At 44.2% G+C, this 17,199-nt stretch overlaps 8 protein-coding genes across 8 annotated transcripts; 5 read left to right on the forward strand and 3 right to left on the reverse strand.

Annotated features, from left to right (window-relative positions):
* Positions 1-2,426: 2,426 nt before the first annotated feature.
* VTP01DRAFT_2356 (uncharacterized protein) lies at positions 2,427-3,713 on the forward strand (the record flags this gene model as incomplete). Its single annotated transcript, XM_069380808.1, has 1 exon — positions 2,427-3,713. The coding sequence occupies one exon, from the start codon at positions 2,427-2,429 to the stop codon at positions 3,711-3,713; it is 1,287 nt and encodes a 428-aa protein (XP_069237859.1).
* A 77-nt stretch (positions 3,714-3,790) lies between these two features.
* Positions 3,791-4,795, reverse strand: VTP01DRAFT_2357 (uncharacterized protein; the record flags this gene model as incomplete). The annotated part of the gene is made up of 3 exons (XM_069380809.1): positions 3,791-3,898; positions 3,962-4,662; positions 4,720-4,795. 3 exons carry the CDS (start codon positions 4,793-4,795, stop codon positions 3,791-3,793), a joined length of 885 nt encoding a protein of 294 aa, XP_069237860.1.
* Positions 4,796-5,585: 790 nt separating this feature from the next.
* On the reverse strand, positions 5,586-5,939 carry VTP01DRAFT_2358 (uncharacterized protein; the record flags this gene model as incomplete). Its single annotated transcript, XM_069380810.1, has 2 exons — positions 5,586-5,676; positions 5,731-5,939. 2 exons carry the CDS (start codon positions 5,937-5,939, stop codon positions 5,586-5,588), a joined length of 300 nt encoding a protein of 99 aa, XP_069237861.1.
* Positions 5,940-6,099: 160 nt separating this feature from the next.
* VTP01DRAFT_2359 (uncharacterized protein) lies at positions 6,100-6,635 on the forward strand (the record flags this gene model as incomplete). The annotated part of the gene is made up of 3 exons (XM_069380811.1): positions 6,100-6,216; positions 6,281-6,406; positions 6,465-6,635. The coding sequence occupies 3 exons, from the start codon at positions 6,100-6,102 to the stop codon at positions 6,633-6,635; spliced, it is 414 nt and encodes a 137-aa protein (XP_069237862.1).
* A 138-nt stretch (positions 6,636-6,773) lies between these two features.
* On the reverse strand, positions 6,774-8,221 carry VTP01DRAFT_2360 (uncharacterized protein; the record flags this gene model as incomplete). The annotated part of the gene is made up of 7 exons (XM_069380813.1): positions 6,774-6,953; positions 7,015-7,269; positions 7,327-7,526; positions 7,584-7,632; positions 7,690-7,874; positions 7,928-8,053; positions 8,116-8,221. 7 exons carry the CDS (start codon positions 8,219-8,221, stop codon positions 6,774-6,776), a joined length of 1,101 nt encoding a protein of 366 aa, XP_069237863.1.
* Positions 8,222-8,604: 383 nt separating this feature from the next.
* On the forward strand, positions 8,605-13,218 carry VTP01DRAFT_2361 (uncharacterized protein; the record flags this gene model as incomplete). The annotated part of the gene is made up of 12 exons (XM_069380814.1): positions 8,605-8,750; positions 8,808-8,928; positions 8,986-9,069; positions 9,146-9,232; positions 9,301-9,412; positions 9,469-9,512; positions 9,567-11,288; positions 11,344-11,787; positions 11,840-12,280; positions 12,334-12,457; positions 12,515-12,858; positions 12,919-13,218. The coding sequence occupies 12 exons, from the start codon at positions 8,605-8,607 to the stop codon at positions 13,216-13,218; spliced, it is 3,969 nt and encodes a 1,322-aa protein (XP_069237864.1).
* Positions 13,219-13,332: 114 nt separating this feature from the next.
* Positions 13,333-15,239, forward strand: VTP01DRAFT_2362 (uncharacterized protein; the record flags this gene model as incomplete). The annotated part of the gene is made up of 8 exons (XM_069380815.1): positions 13,333-13,473; positions 13,549-13,726; positions 13,822-13,964; positions 14,035-14,523; positions 14,599-14,633; positions 14,723-14,775; positions 14,840-14,985; positions 15,057-15,239. The coding sequence occupies 8 exons, from the start codon at positions 13,333-13,335 to the stop codon at positions 15,237-15,239; spliced, it is 1,368 nt and encodes a 455-aa protein (XP_069237865.1).
* Positions 15,240-15,476: 237 nt separating this feature from the next.
* Positions 15,477-16,147, forward strand: VTP01DRAFT_2363 (uncharacterized protein; the record flags this gene model as incomplete). The annotated part of the gene is made up of 3 exons (XM_069380816.1): positions 15,477-15,756; positions 15,824-15,987; positions 16,058-16,147. 3 exons carry the CDS (start codon positions 15,477-15,479, stop codon positions 16,145-16,147), a joined length of 534 nt encoding a protein of 177 aa, XP_069237866.1.
* Positions 16,148-17,199: the final 1,052 nt, after the last annotated feature.

The following is a 17,199-nucleotide window of genomic DNA, read 5'->3' on the forward strand; positions in this document are numbered from 1 at the left end:
AGGCCGTCTGGCAGGCGAACTATACGATGGAAACAACCCTTGCGGAAATGGATTCTGACGGTCAGCCTTGCCCGCTTTCTTTCGATACGAAACCGAAGACAGTGCTCCTTCCACCATGCTTTTCACCGCTACGGCCAAATTTCGGCAGAAAAAGAAAATATCCTGAAGCGTGAATATCCAGTGTTCCACATTGTATATTTCCTCAAAATTATCATCTCTATTTCACTTCCCCGCCCATCCACAATCGTTTGAATATATCTTCCATCGCTTAAGTCTGTTTATTCTAAACTTTTATCCTGTTACTGTTACTCCTTTCTGACTTATTCACTTGCAAACTCGTCTCCATCGAGAAATGAACATTGCAGCCACACGCGCCACGTCGACGGTTGCCGAGTGCTGGTATCATGACTAATTTACACTGAATGTTGTAACTCATTTTGACAAACGGAAAACCACGGGCGGGCTGTTGCACTAAAGGGTCCTAGGAGGGTTGTAGATATATATCTTTATGCTTTTTGGCTCACCTCTCCTTCCCTATACAATATCCGCCAGGCAAAGAGACAATATCATTCTAAACTCTGAATTAATTTCTACCAGTAAACAAGATCCAGCTATCAGCATTTCTCAGCATTCCATATCTTGGATAATCATTCTAAAATCAGGTTTAAAGAGGTTCAATCGCGCATCGCATGACTCACACAGGTCCTGCTCGTTAATATGAACACAAGAAGGATGCTGTCATGGTTGTTCAACTTGGACCGGAGGTCCGAACGACCGCCGACACCGTGGCTCAGGACAAGGTGACTTTTAGATTTGATCCTTGGAGCTTATTTTATTATGGAAACGAGAAATGAGCAAAATGTTAATAACGCAAAGACGAAGGTTACTAAAGATGTTGAATGTTTAGGAAAGGATGCGAGTGGCAAAATAAAGGGTTGCCGTTATCAAAATTAGGTTTATTTAGTGCTAAGGATTTGTCGCAGGCGCGAACTCCAGAGTCACGCACGATGGATTTGGGGAGGGTGGTATCATGACGCGTTTTTGGTAATTACCTGCCATTTCGTTGCTGGTATCAAATCCTGCTGTAGAAATTAATTTTAGTTCTAGTTTCTCCTCTTCAATTAAAGTAGTACCTTGATTTGAATTAAACATTCCATAATACGTGGTAGCTGTAGCAAATGCTATACCGTTGTAATCATTTCAAAATCACTGATCACCATTTTGTTATCCAGTGTGAACCGAAACACTTTGTAAGACGATCCTGCTTCAAAACGATGAGAACATTTGGCACTCCGTCGTAATACTCATTTCACTTACAACAATCGCAACGTACCTGCTACTAGCAGATCACAACGATGGACTTGTTCACCCCGGCAGCCACCAGGACGTCAATCATCATCATATTTAGTTCTTTCCCTAGTTCGCCTTGATCACTGTAGGGTCCAGGATATTTTCCTCCAGGCTTCTTAATATCAATTACAAAAACATCATGCACCTTGCCGCGAACGCGTACTGCAGCGGTGAAATTAGGGAAAAGGTTCTCCGTAAAGATACTGTGTGGTAAACCACATAAATCTGGGCAAGCATTAAACAATAACCACCGCTGACAGGTTTCGAAGAAACCACGCATAGGAACCACCCTCCGCAAACACGTTATGCGTGACTTTGGAGTTCCGCACCTTCGTAAATGCTTGGTCTACAATAAACCTAGTTTTTATAGCCACTACCCTTTATTTTGTGAGTAACCTTCGTCTTCGTGTTATTAACATTTTTCTCATTTCTTACGTATATCAGTACCTGCCCATAATGAGACCTGTGTAATTCAAATCCGCTGGACCTGCCCTTTAGCTCTGCCCTTTAGCCCTGCCCGTAGCAATTCCCTTCCCTTCACTATGGTGACCTAAATTCGCTGGGCTGAGTCATATTGGCTAATGTGGCTCACATTGTTGGAAGCGACTCAATCCAAATTCATCCTAATTAAACGATGCTGAAGGCGCAAATAAGCTCAGTATTCATAGTCTGAAGCTCATATCGAAAGCACACGCGAGATTGTCTTACTCAACTATTTACTTCATCTATTTGCATGTCGATATATTGTCTACTTATTACGAATTCAAGTATCCGGTAGTCTGTAGAAAGTACGCTATCGCACACTGGTGCCTGGAATGGTTCAGATAAGGCTTTTGTTATCGCTTTTTAAAGCATATTAATACAGCAGGAAGTCGAGCAATATCAAAAGAAAAGCTTAAAGTAGAATTTTAGATCAGGGCGGCCTTGACAGCCGCAATACGATTTCTGCATAATGATAATGCAAGAATCCAGTTCCAGTGGCTTGTGGAGCCAGTTGTATGCTCTTTTGCACTTGGACATTCCGCGCTGCAGCTCGAATCCGTGCAACGAGAAAAACACACCTATTGCTGCTACGAATGGAGTCTTCTGCCAGTCGGTATGATGGATGGTCTCGAGATCAATTGCTCGAGCGCATTGCACAACTCGAAGGACAGACCGCTACTTCTGCAACGGCGAGCCCGACGACGAACACGACGACCACGACGACCACGGACAAGAAACAGAAGAAATCGATGAAGAAAGAACGGCCCTTCGATATAAGCAAATACAGCCAGCGACACATTGCACTTAAAGTTGCGTATCTCGGTTGGAACTACATGGGATTTGCAGCGCAGGGAGATGAAGTCAAAGTGCCTACAGTTGAAGGCCGGCTTTTCCAAGCGTTGCAAAACTGCAGGCTTATTGTCGATCCAGAAAACTGCAACTTCTCCCGATGCGGAAGAACAGATAAAGGCGTGAGTGGTCTCGGGCAGGTTGTCTCACTCAAAGTACGCTGCAACAACCCAGGCACACCAGAGATACCGTATCTGGAGACTATCAATCGTCTGCTTCCCGAAGATATTCGTGTGTTAGCGTGGGCACCAGTATCTCCAGATTTCAACGCTCGCTTTGACTGCAAATCAAGAACCTACAAATATTTCTTCTGCAAGGGGACACTGGATATCGATGCAATGCGAGAGGGAGCAAGCTATATGCTAGGCGATCACGACTTTCGAAACTTTTGTAAATTGGATCCATCCAAAAACATCACCAACTATGTACGCACAATACTCTCGCTCGACATCAGACCTGTAGCAAATACTCAGGAGAAGATTGGACCAAATGTAGACTTCTGGGAAGTAGAGCTCAAAGGAACAGCGTTCTTATGGCACCAAGTGCGATGTATAATGTCCATCCTATTTCTGGTCGGTCAGCGTCTAGAAGAGCCGACTATAGTCAAGGATCTCTTGAATATCGAAAAGATACCCTCTAGACCTGACTATCCGATGGCAAGTGAACTTCCACTTTTGTTATACGAGTGCGAGTTTGACGGCATAGATTGGGTATATGCGACAGGACCTACGATACCGAGCCCAGCCAGAATTTACCAGCATTGGCGAGACTCTTGGAGCGCTTCGATGACCAAGACCTTATTGTATCAAACGTTTATGCGATACATGCTGCCATTCCCTGTGACAACCGAAACGAACCTGGCACAGTACTTAGACAATGATTCAAGCAGCAGCAGGGCTGTTGTTCTCGGCGGTGGCAAAGAGTTACGGTCTGCTAAATACAAAAAGTTGATGGATCGGCCAAGATGCGATTCTGACCAAGTCAAGAAGGAAAAGTATCACGCTAAAAAGAAGCAAAAGACATCACTGTAAATATAATAACTACATAGAATTTATGTACAAAGAAATATAAGAAAGAATATATCTAAAATATCCATGTTTTAAAGCATTTATGTCCAACGGTCGCGAATAGTCGATTGCCAGGCAGGAGCGCCTTCAAAACCGTTCACACCTCGGTCGTAATCATGGAATGCTTTGTAAATTTCTTGCTGGGTATTCTACAATGCGGCTGGAGAGTCAAATATTTATGATCTTTTCATAATTCTCGATGTATCACTTACCATGACAAACGGACCATATTGCACAATGGGTTCTCGGATGGGCTGACCGGCAATAATGACGAAATGGCAATCGTCTGACAGAGACTCGACGGGAATATAAGTACCACCATTTTCACTGAGGACCAAAGTATGGTGGGCTTCCGATTTGTGCTTGTCCGAACCATAAAGAGCCGTTCCAGCGATAGTATAAATGAAACCAGCGTACTCCTTGGGAATAACTTGCTCCATTGTCTTTCCCTTTGCCAGCTTGACATCGATAAACATGGTCGGCGTTCGTGTCATAACAGGGCTCTTGACACCGTAGGACTCGCCAGCAATGACCTTGATATCTATACCAGGTTCTGGGGAAACGTGTGTAACTTTGGAAGCGGGATATTCTTGATAATTTGGCTCGGCCATCTTGTCCTTCGCAGATAGGTTAACCCAAAGCTGTAAACCATGAGCACGGCTGTTGTTTGCAGGAATTTCGGCATGCACAATTCCACGGGCAGCAGACATCCATTGCAAGTCACCAGGGCCGATGCGTCCTTTGTGTCCTTTAAAGTCTTCGTGAAGAAACTCGCCTTCGAGCATATAGGTCACGGTTTCAAAACCACGGTGCGGATGATCAGGGAAGCCTCCTGGCGCTCTAACATCAAATTCATCGAGCATAAGGAATGGGTCGAGGTTGCGAAGCTGGTGGCTGCCAATGCTTCGGTAAACTAGAATGATCCAACAGGTTAATACAATGTATACAAGTCGATGGCTATAATACTCACCTCGAGCACCAACGCCATCCATTTGCTCGCGGGATAGGACGGATTTAATGATCTTTCTAGCAACGCGGGTTGTCATCGTTTGTGATATGGAAAAGTTTCTTTCATCCAAGGGTGATGCTTTTTATATCCATGAACAAATTCAATGTCCGACGTGAGATTATGGGTTGCTTAGGAATTGCTGACTGTTGCAGACATTTCAACGTGACCTGTGTTTACTACGTCCTGACAGCACCCTACTCGAATGTTCTGCATCGATGACTAAGTATTTGAGGCTTTTACTAATAAGAATCAAAGGAAATATGAAAAATAATGAATGCGTCAGGCAAGTGCAGGACTTTTGTGGTATAAATCCAGCCCTTTAATATTGCTTACCAATTCAGTGAAGATGAATGAGTTTTTGAATAGCCTGATAGTATTTTGCCTTATGGAACACGGTGCATTTTTGCATTAATTTGAAGAGAGCTGTACCATCGAACGTATGTATTGCAAAGGACATACGTGGACGCGTCACGGACTCTTCTTGACAGCACTTTAATTTTTCATTTTTCTCCATTGTTTTAAATCGCATCTATTTCTGCTATGGCTTGCTATAAATCTGTGCAAACCAATTTGAACCATTACCAACGTGAGCGCGAAGTAGCATTGATTATACCAACGACTATCAAGCAGAGACAGCAGTTCATGTCAGCCACCGATGCCGCATGCCCCTTCAATTTCTTGAGAATGAGATGCATATCTTGCATTTCTTACGCGCACCATCCACAATTGGACGATATATTCTCACTTGAGAAACTAGATGTCGTCTTGAGCAGTGGTACTTTGGAGATAGACATATCCTTTCTTTTTCATTGTTACTATGACTGCCATCACTGCATCTGGTCCTTGACAATATTGCTTACTGCATCGGTAACATCAATGGCATAGAGTGTCTGGCCCCCAGAGGCTGGCTGCATCAGCCTGTTGAAAACGTAAGATAAAATTTTCTATGCTTGCGTAATCAAGGGACCTTACTGCTTAAATCGCAGTGCTTTAAGCAATGCGGTATAGCTTTGCAGCAAACCGTTGCTAGAAACCATTCTCGACGGTGTAAATTTGGTGCAGGGCATGCGTGTTGGAATATTTATTAATTTTACATCTTCTATCTCTGTAGCCATCAGCCAATACAAAGCATCCAGTGCAGCTAACACTACACCGCTTTCCCATTTATTGAAGCAAGCCATGCCTCACGGTAGCTTGAAACGCCTATGTATCTCCGTAGAATGGAATACAGATCATATCCTTTTTTTTGGCTAATTCATGAGAGCGCTTGCAACGCAATGGGTGACCCATCGCATCAGTCCTTGACTGCTCCGTTAATTACAACCTCATGCATTGTCGGATATGCTGGAGGATCCACCAGAAGTATTGCGTAACTACTTATGCACAGCGTTCAATCAGCTCTGGTCATCCAAGCTTATAATTGATTATCCACTTGTCTTCTCGCCTGAATATTGCAAGGTAAACTCCAACCAAGGATATACCGTTGAAATAGCAGGCCTGCTAAGCGCGAAGTGTTTTGCAGAAATTGGAAGAAACAGTCGCTTACATACCCTCGATGGCTCGCTCAGCTCAAAGGATCATTGAACGTTCTTCAGAGATATCAGCCGGCGCATATACACCGAGCGCCATTGCAGCTGCGAATTTACATGTAATGCGTTTTAATATCGGCGTGCGCTATGTGTATACTCACAATACTCCTTGATTAGGCTGTTTCGTGTCTAACTAAAGCGATGCGACCAAACGGATACAGAGATCATGACATTTATACTCAACTGGTCATTTCTTTTTATTATTCCACAAGACAAGCTATTTTGTCGCATAAGATCCCTAAGGTGTGGCTGTTTACGTGGTTCTCCTCACAGGCTAACATGGTTTGATTTCATAATTTACTAGACGTCAGACGCAGATTCAGGGACCAGCTCTGGAAATGTAAACTCTTACGAATCAATCTTTTATACATGAAAACCCAATGTAGCCTTATAGACTTCTATGTTCTCTTGTAACGATTCAACCCGTTAAATCTTAAGAACTTGTTGCACAGCTTTCAATACGGTATCAAAAATAGTAGCGTTCGCGGCCACAACACCCTTGTTGGCTTCGAGTGTGCGACCAATAGAGAAATCAAGAGGTTTTCCATAAATATCGGTAACTTTACCTCCGGCCTCAGTGACCAGCAGAGAACCAGAGGCATGGTCCTACGTTCCATAGATACTGTTAGAGATTAGGCATTTTCAAGCTGGCTTGACTGTCAAGTACCCAAATCTTTTCGACATAAGCCTTGCTTGTCGGCAGACGCAAATAGATATCGCCATCTCCTCGAGAAATCGAGCAGTATTTGGCTTGACTGTCCATTCTGACAGCTGGCTTGGTAATATTCAGCAGTTTTGCGATTTCAGCAGCGTCACCGTGCGATGAGTGGCCGGCCTCCACTGACTCGCAGAAAGTGGCTTGATCAGTCGATGTGATGTTGTTGAACTGAATCTTGGTTTCGGTGACATCGGTGAAGGAGCGCTGAATCCGTTGTAAGCTATCATTGTTTATGCAAGAATACCGACTATGCAAAAATACCTGGAAAGCGCCTTCTCCTCGTACAGTAACGAACAAGGTGCCCTTTTCTCCATCAGGCTTGGCAGGATCGACGGGAAGGTTAGGAGTACCCATAACACCGAGTTGGACAACGCCGTCGACAATCAAGGCCAAACAGACTGCATATTGTCCACCTCGCAAAAATCCCTTGGTTCCATCAATTGGGTCAAGAGCCCAGTGTCCTTTGCATATCTGTAAGTATCCATGCATCCTTTGGGTATTTATATTATTTCACATACTTCCTTTAGGACCACCGGCATAGTTGCCACGGTCGATAGCATTCAAGATCTGAGAGGATCTGTCAACAGCTTTCTTAATCTTGAAACTCAAAGCAACATTTCATACCTCTTCCTCGCTTAACTGTTCATCTTTTGCGAGAACACCGTTTGTCAATGTGAAAACCTTTTCGCGAAGTACTTTGCCTTCGTCTCCACGCAAATCTTTCGAGTCTTCTTCGCCGATGATAGGATCTTCCGGGAAAGCCTTGTGCAAATATGTGTTGATAATGGCCTGAGCCGAGAAGTCGGCCACTGGAAACAATATCAGTACACCACGTACTAGCAGCGTGCGTTAATCCCATTACCAGTGACGGGAGATTTGTCGTTCTTGGTCAAAGTCTCATTGGCGACGAGATGCTGAAATACAGACTGACATACTTTGCTTGCCTGGAGCACAGCTTGGATAGCTACGGCGCGTTCTTTTGCGAGAGCTGTACGTACAGACACAGTCAGAAAACATAGAGATCCACCCAAAGTTCTGAAGCTGACTTGCCTGACATTTTGCCTCGTTTTTGCAGAGAAATAGTAAGGGCGAATAAGGCGCGTAGATTTGCCATCAAGCGATCTTTTTCAATATCTAGGCGGGGTAAAGCGGGCATCGGGCCGATGTATACCCGCAAGCAAGTGGGCATAGTCCCATCTAAGCTGCGTTCTCGGGTATGCTGTATGTTAGGTAACCTACCTATCTGATAAATCTGATTGCATACTTTTGGACATGTCTGCTGGTGTAGACATGGAAATTGAAACGGCCTTGCCAGATTATGATATCTAATGCTAATGAGATACGCAATAACGAACAGGGGACGGTATCAGCGTAATACTCTGTATAGACATTGCATGAATGGATGCTCTTATTTCATAAAGCCAAAACAATAAAATATAGGTATGCGCTGCTCAGGCCATCTTTTCTGCATGCAGGAACTCGGGCAACAAATGGATGGCACTCTGCAGTGCGCACCGCTTCGTTCTTTCCTCCGCCAATATGTCCTACCCATTCAGGGAACTTGGACATTCATTTCCACAAAGCCTTTACACTACCTACTCAAACCAGGTTAGATCCGAACTCGGGGGACGTCCAGATCTATGCAACGCGTTCGACGATCTCTTGCACGGCATTACTTCAAAAAGGTGCGGAGACTATCAGATCGACTTTGCTTCAACAAAGCGATTAACACTTTGCAGCAGCATTTCGACGCCAGAAGCTATGGACCGCGCAAGTTGGATCTTTCGAAAGCATCCACACCTATTAGAGGGTTTCTATTCCATATTGCCTCCAGTATTTGACTTGCCGCAGGACGGGCATAAGGTAACTCTGGGCGCGCGCAACCTTGTTTGAAAACAGAAATATCAATGATATCTGTAGGACCAGGGTAATATACCTGTTGAAAGCAACCGTATTGGACATGCTATTGCAAATGAAGATCTTCTTTTAGTAAACAGCTTGAAGGTACTCAAATGATGGAATAAGACAATAATTACTCATCTTGAGAGACGCCTGGGTTCTAATCTCCACTTGCCTTTAGTCACAACTTGCCGGTCGTCCAGACGAATATCTCGAGTTTCTGAAAATGCTGGAACGACAGCAACGCGGACAAATGCCTATGAATGAGGTAATCTATGTTTATGCTTCTGGATGTAAGTGACGCAAGTTAATAAGCTCTGCTTTGTCATACTCTAGGTCTGTATTCAAGTTGGGAAGTTATTGGAGAAAGCAAACAGTTCGATGGGAGGCCACAGCCGTCGTGGATCAGCAGATAGACAAAGCTTCAGATCGATTCCTTCCGTAACAGGTACAATAGACTAAAGTTTTTATTGAATCTTTTCCAAGCTAATTACAATTTTTTAGGCGTGTCTCATCTTTGGCATATTGCAAATGATAAAAGACACGGCGTATGTTAAGATACCACATGTCACTATCATTCTTTATACTCACTTACAACATAGAAACGCATATTGCAACGTTCACCGGAAGACGCTGCAGAAAATACGACGTTTTTTCAACGAGTGAAACGATTCTTCGGCAACTCATTCACATATCAATCTTTTCTTCGTCTTCTCGATCTTTACAACTCAGGTTACTTGGATCGCGACAAATTACTTGAAAATGCAACGAATTATTTGCTTGGTAGCGACGATTTATATCAAGAGTTCTTGGGAATCTTGACATACGATGCTCGAGATATAGAGCGCCTGACAACACAGGCACATATGCTCGAAGGGGAACCTGTCCTACCAGACTTAGCGACAATCGTTCAAGAGGGATTGCTGCCATCACCTGAACCCAATTCCTCCGAATCCTTAGAGAGAGCCTCGACTATCAACCCTTCGATGCATAGCAGACCAAACTCGCCAACGTTCGAACATTTCAAAAAGAACAAAAGAATTCGATTAGAATCGTCTTCTCCGAGCAATTCGAAGGATGATGAGTTTGAACGAATATCGGCTAACGAAAATGCTAAAGATTTATCGAGACCGTACGAGCAACATAGTACGAAACCGCAGAGAACCTCGGAGTCACAGCATACCGATAGTATGGAGATATCTTCGGAAATCAGATACTCGCCAGCTCAGAATTCCGGAAAGGACGAAATGAGGACACCCTCAAAGGTCGAAAACGAAGTGTTATCAAATGCCGAATGTACAGCATACGATAGGCAAAGCCAATCACCTTTATCAGGATTGCCACCAACACAAAGTATTGTTGCAGGTCTACTTCGATTACCTAGCAATGTTGAAGAGCAAACGATTCCAGAAGTATCCAGGAACGATTCTGTGAACCTTCAAGGTCAATTGAACCTTGCCTTAAACGATGAAAATGGCACGGATCAAAAAGTTGAACAGTACTCAAACGACGCCTGTGCAGTACCATCAAGTGCTTCCGATAGTCTGCCAGCCAAAAACAACAACGAACAGCGTCTCAGCACCGCATCCAATAACGTTAATGAGGCTGAGCTATTGCGTTTGACGAACACCTCCGTAGATGATGGCGAGCAGGATACGAATTTAAAAACTGGGTACATTTTCGATGAGCAGACTACAACGACCAGTGTAGACGAACAAGAATTACCTCCGGAAACCAGAGAGTTGTTGAGACACCTCCTGTCAAGCGAATGGAATACGCCGGTCGACCAGGGAGGCGGTGTTCCATCGTCCTCCAGGACTTCGGAGACATCAAATGTCGATGACAATACCAACCCGAATCTAGCTGAAGAGGACATCACATCGCACAACAATGGACAGCCAGTGATTGAAAGCGATACTCGTCAGTCGATTACAAACAGTGAAGACTGCAGTACACCAACATTGCATGTAACATCTGAAGATTCAATCACGGCCCAAAACTCTGCACACGATAACGACACGAATGAGCATGTTTCTGTACCCGATAATGGCGCCGGAGATGGGCAAGAGGATGAAGAAGAGGATTATGATGGTGAACGAGAGAATACATCGCAGAGCTGCGACGGGGAGAGCATTCTGGACAGGATGACCATGGAAGACGATAACAGTTCGAAAATGAGTGGCTCGCGTGGAAGCGAAACAAAAACGTACGAAGATCGACGATCTCTCAGCGATCTTTACGATAACCAAACGCAGTATTCTGCAAACATATCTCGTAGCGGGCCAGACCGTGGTGGTCCAAGTTACAGGCGATTGCCTAAAACGGTAAGCTTTGTCGCATTATGGAATGTAAGAAGGTGAAGCTTACAGTTTGCTACAGGAGAGCTTAGGCGAGTGTTCGGGTCGCGATGCGCTTTGCCGGGAAGTACTGAACGATGAATACGTGTCTCATCCTATCTGGGCGAGTGAGGACTCAGGTTTCATAGCGTCAGCAAAGAATCAATCCGAAGAAATCCTTCATCGCATAGAAGAGGAAAGATACAGTCACGACCTTCTGATCGATGCTGCCTGCACAACGATAGCGCTGCTCGAAGAGATATCTAACGAGCTCGCGAGCCTGCCTCAGGAACGGCGTGCAAAATACCGCGCATCTACCAAACTTGCATCCTGCAGTTCGTTGGTATACAAACGCGTATTTACGAAAATGTACGACAATGAACGCGTCGAGGAGATTGTTGCATTACTCCAATCGAAACCTGACCAAACCGTTAAGCCGGTGTTGGAGCGACTGAGAGCGAAATTGGAAGAATGGAAGGCAGAACAGGTAAAATCATGCCGATGACCGAGATAATTCGCAGGCTAATCTTTTGGAGTAGAATCAGAAGAAGAAGCATTGGTATAAAGTAGAATCCGAGAATTATTACAAAGCGCTTGATTATCGAAGCAACACCGTTAAAAATAGCGACAAAAAAATCCTTTCCAACAAAATGTTGGTTACGGAGATCGAAGCTTTACGGCAGGAGCAACATGACATTAACGGAAATCGAATAAGTTACGACCCACAACTTCGGTACGAGTTTAGCGACAATGATATCCACAAGGATATATTCCGTCTCCTTGCATCTTTTGTTGAAAGCAAATCTGTATACGGCAAACAACTTCGTGAGAAGATGTTTTCAACCCTGGAATCTGTTATTATACCCTCTTTGTCACACGGTGCTCTACCCCACGATCAACCGAGCGCAATTTCTTCCTTTGAATCTGCATATTTGTTCATTGTAAATGATGCGATTTATTGTCTCTATCGATTGTACCAGGTAAAGCTGCTAAAAATTTGGACACAAGACTTTTTGATTGACATAATTTTTAGAATCTATACGAACGTCTCCACTGCATTAAGATATTATCAGATGAATATGAAAATGATCCTCTTGGTACCAAAGATGGCCTGGAAGCAGAACTTGATGTCGACGCGAAAAAAGTCAATATCGGTAGTACGTACTATTAAACCATGAAATCGCTCGAGTGTATCCTAACGAAGTTAATGTTAGGCATCCACATGGATTTTACACATGGATCTTATTACGACGTGATGCTTGGAATATTTGAAGAATATGTGCGAAGCGAAATTGATCCAACCGATTTCATGAACTGCAGCCGCTATACCTTTGGACTCAAAGGCTACGTGCTTTGCTCAGCTGACAAGATCGTTTTTGCACTCGCCAACCAACTATTTACAGTCGTAAACGACAAAGGATCGCAAAAATTGATTGCCCTACACGCGCAGAGCAATCATTCGGTTCTGACATCACAAATGGCATGTTTAACGCCATACCAAATTAAGGCTGAAAGCATAGTAAGTGATGAAAGCAATCTTTATCGCATCTGTTTGCTGGTAAGTGCGCAATCTTTTGCTCGGAGCATTGAATAAGACACTGACGGGATTACATATTAGGATAAAGACGATAGTCGCCACATGGCGATCTATTTGCTCGGCGGCGTTGATGATGAACACGAATTGTTGATGCAACACAAGAATTATGTCAAATCACTTGTGGAACCGGAGGCTTCCAGTGATGATATCAAAGGACATGTCCGTATGCCATATTTGAAGCGCAACCTGAGGAATCCGAGCGATGCTGACAAGAGGAAACTGCTTGCTGCTCACGCTGGACACGAGTATAAAATATGTAAGAATACGTACAAATTGTTCCATGTGGTAAACACGGAAGATGTGTTTATCTGTAAAAGATGATTAGCATGAATGCGTCAAGAATTGTCAAATAAAGTCATTTGCTTGTTTTTTTTCAATTTCAGTTCCCTTTGTCTTCGCAGAAAGAAGCCACTGCCCAGATCTGACAGATCAATCATGGATTTTGAGGCGAAGGGGCAAAAGTTCTGGCAATGGCTGGAAACCAACGGAGCTGTGCTTTCTGACGGCATTGCATTTAAGGATTACCGTGAAAGCGATGATGCCGGGCGCGGGGTAGTTGCCACCAGGGATATCAAGGTATTGCGTCCTTTTTCCTTTAGGAACTGTAAAAAGGGGAACTCTGTATGTTTCTTACTATGATTGTACCTGCAGGAAGGGGAAGTTTTATTTTCAATACCGCGCTCGCTGCTGCTCTCGAGCCAGTCATCAATGCTTCGCAAGCAAGAAGGGATGGCAGATATCCTTGACGGGATGAGTGGATGGAGTCCGCTTATTTTGTGCCTGATGTACGAAAGTCAACGGGAAGATTCGTTTTGGAAACCTTATTTTGGTAAAAGCGATCTATATATATATATCTCCATATTCAAAAAGACTTGTCGGCGAGGGGAGAGTTTTCTTTCCTTGCTCTAACGCAGCAACCTACAGATGTGCTTCCCACCGAATTTTCAACGCCAATGTTTTGGTCAGCCGAGGATCTGGAAGAACTGAAAGGCACAGACGTTATCGACAAGATTGGCAAAGAGGATGCAGAGGCTATGTTTCAGCGGGAACTCGAGCCGATCATCAAGGTAGTGGAGTCAGGAAAATGTGCAAGTGAGAAATGCAAGGTCACAGCTTACATGCGGTTATGCGCGCCAGGGGCATCCGAACATTTTTGATGTCAACGCACACAATGTGGAATTATTTCATCGATGTGGCTCCTTAATCATGGCATACAGTTTTCACGATGAGCTAACGCCCGCAAAGACGGTAAAACGGGATTCAGATGGAGCAGCAGAGGCGATTGAAAGAAAAAAGGAGACGGATGAAAATGACGAAGAAGAAGAGGAGGAAGAAGAGGAGGAAGAGCAGGAAGGCCTGCTGGCGATGGTTCCTATGGCGGACATGCTTAATCACAAGACTGGATTCAACAATGCACGATTATTCCATGAACCCGAAGGACTCCTCATGAAGGCCATCAAACCAATCAAAGAAGGAGAGCAGATATACAACACATACGGGGATCTTTGCAACGCGGATTTGTTGCGAAAATATGGGTTCGCAGATGAAAACAACCCACACGATATAGTGGAGATCAACGGAGAAGCAGTGGTGGATACTTGCTGCCAGGATATGCGAGAACAAAAGGCAAGAATGGAGAACGAAACGCCGGGAGAGATCTGTAAAAGTGAGTGGGCGTAAATGCTAACTCTAATTATACAGATAGAGTTTTTAATGGAGGAAGATTGTCTCGATGAGTAAGTGGGATGAAACGCGCGACCTCCGTTTTTCCAGCGGGTGGTCTCCTTTTAGATATCCTTTTCTGAATTTTTTCCACTCTTGGTAGTTGCTTCGTGATTAATACCGAGCATGAACTGCCACCGGAACTGATCAGTGCAAGTACGTGATTATCAACGCGTATGGCTCATGCTTTTTCGCTAAACTGAAACGGGTTGTATCACAGTGCATGTGCTGCGGGCATCTGCCGTTGATTTCGAGCGGATGGAATCTAAACAGAAGCTGCCGAAGCCCAAATTGACACCAGAGGTAACAGAGTTGGGCATCAAGCTACTGCAGCAGCGTCTGGAGCAATATCCTACATCTCTGCAAGTAAGGAACGATAGCGTGCGAGTGTTTGACTGGTGTGATTGGCTCGGAAGGATTCATAAATACGTTATCAGGACGATGTGGCCCAGCTGCAGCAGTGCAGGGAACGGAATAAGCGGCATGCACTCCTAGTGCGTACTGGCGAAAAGCAAATCCTCCAGGCGACGTTGAGCAAACTGAAGGCTGTGGGATCTAAACGGGCAGCAGCAGGGGACAGTGCAGATGAGGCAAAAGCACAAAAGAGACGGCGAACGTAAAAAGGGCTTCATTTGATTGACCATTTAGCCGCGGGTTATGCAATCCCGACGGATGACTGCATGCCACCCTGAAAAATAGTTCAAAAAAGGAAAAAAAAGAAAAAATAGAGATTTAGCCTCCCCAAATCGTTTTCCACACCATATATAAAAGGACTATTTATCCAAATGCGGCCATTTTCGTATCCCACTCTGCCTTATTGTATTTTTATTCTTTCTCTTGCCTTGTAACATTACATTATGGCCACCATTGTCCCAGTCCAGTTGCCGCGCAACCATACTACTCCCGCTAAGAACTCTCCACCTCCAGACCAGCTGCTCGCTCACATCTCTACCAATGTTGCTCTTATCGTCGAATGCCCTCGCGAGGCTCGTTGCCACGCCCACCGACGCTTGCCTAGTCTCTCCAACTTTATCCACCAGGTCTACAACAAGTGCAGACTCACGCCAGCTCTCTTGGTAGTTGCCTTAATATATCTGGATCGTCTCAAGTGCAAACTTCCAACTGGATCGCAAGGAGGTATGTCTTTGGAGTGCCCTGCTTGGTTGTATCTAAAAGTCTTGCATGCTAAGTATTTCAACGATAGAATTTGACACGCCTTACAAACTTTTCTTGGCATCGGTCGTGTTGGCCTCAAAATTTCTCGAAGACTCCAATCCTGTCGCCCGCAACATTTTCCATGTGGTAGCACCGGTCTACAGCGCCGAAGATCTTACTGTCATGGAACGCAGCTTCCTTGCTGTCATTAAGGTAATTATTACGTGACCCTGTGCATACACATATCTGGCGGCGTTGCTCACGTGAACCGCTTGCATTCTAGTTTGATCTTTTCGTTACTTTGGACCAAGTTTGCCAATTCGTACAAGATCACGGAGAGTCCTTGAGCGTATTGGAGCTGGGCTTCGACTAAAACAAACAAACAAAATCACATCTTCAAAAACTGGAAAAGTGAAAAAAAAGGAGACAAAAAATCTACTACGAAAAATGCAGCAGTCATATCAATTGTATATACAATCACGACATACTCATTTGCACCGATCTTTATGCAACCTACAACCTACCATACCGAACGCACTACCCCTTACTGCGAAAACATTCAAACTGATATATCGCCATGACGACAAAACTGCACAGCGGAAACAACAAACCCTCATCCCACATTCCTTTTTTTTCGTGTATATAACGACCGAAAGCGCAAGTACGGTGCTCTACACATTTCACTCTATCAAGTTTTACCGTTTAGTTTTCTTATGCCATTTTCTTTTTACTTACGTTATTGCTGGGACAATGATGCTTTACTTTCTTACTTGCTAGTAGTGGATACGTTTTTACCTCTAAATCTTTTAATAAAACCAAATGATCCGTTTCACGACAAACAAATATCTTGCTTTGATAGGTAACACTGCACGTTTGTGCAACTGGCAGTTGCCAAAAACATCAGCAGATACTTTCGTACGCCAACATATGTAACAACTGTGGAAGGGTCTTTAACATGAGCTGCTTTTGAGTATATTCATCCTACTGAACATCAATTTTCAAACGTTGCATGGCTTCCCGCCTTCAACTCATCTTAGGCGCCCAAATAATCTTTTTCTCTAAAGTTCAAATGAAACCTTGTCATATGAAGCAAAAAAGCGCCTTCCAATTCTCGTCGTGGCACATCCAAGTGCAAACAAAAGCAGACTACCGGTTTGATCCTTGTATTTTGCGACTGATGACAAAGATGTTTGCTTTAGTATTCAAAGATTTGTGGATGAGCGGGAAAGTCAAGTACAGATGGCAATGATTTTGAGGGTATATATACAAATGGAAAAAGATGGGTTAATCATGCTTCAAGTGCTTTTCGTTTTCTGCCAAAAGCCGGCTGCGGCGTGAAGCATGGTGGTATGGTTTCCGATTTTGTCGCGAAAGCCATTTCCGCGAGGGTTGTTTCCATCGTATAGTTCGCCTGCCAGACGGCTT

Source organism: Rhizomucor pusillus (assembly GCF_041956525.1).
Source record: "Rhizomucor pusillus strain CBS 183.67 unplaced genomic scaffold VTP01scaffold_12, whole genome shotgun sequence".
Lineage (NCBI taxonomy): Eukaryota > Fungi > Mucoromycota > Mucoromycetes > Mucorales > Lichtheimiaceae > Rhizomucor > Rhizomucor pusillus.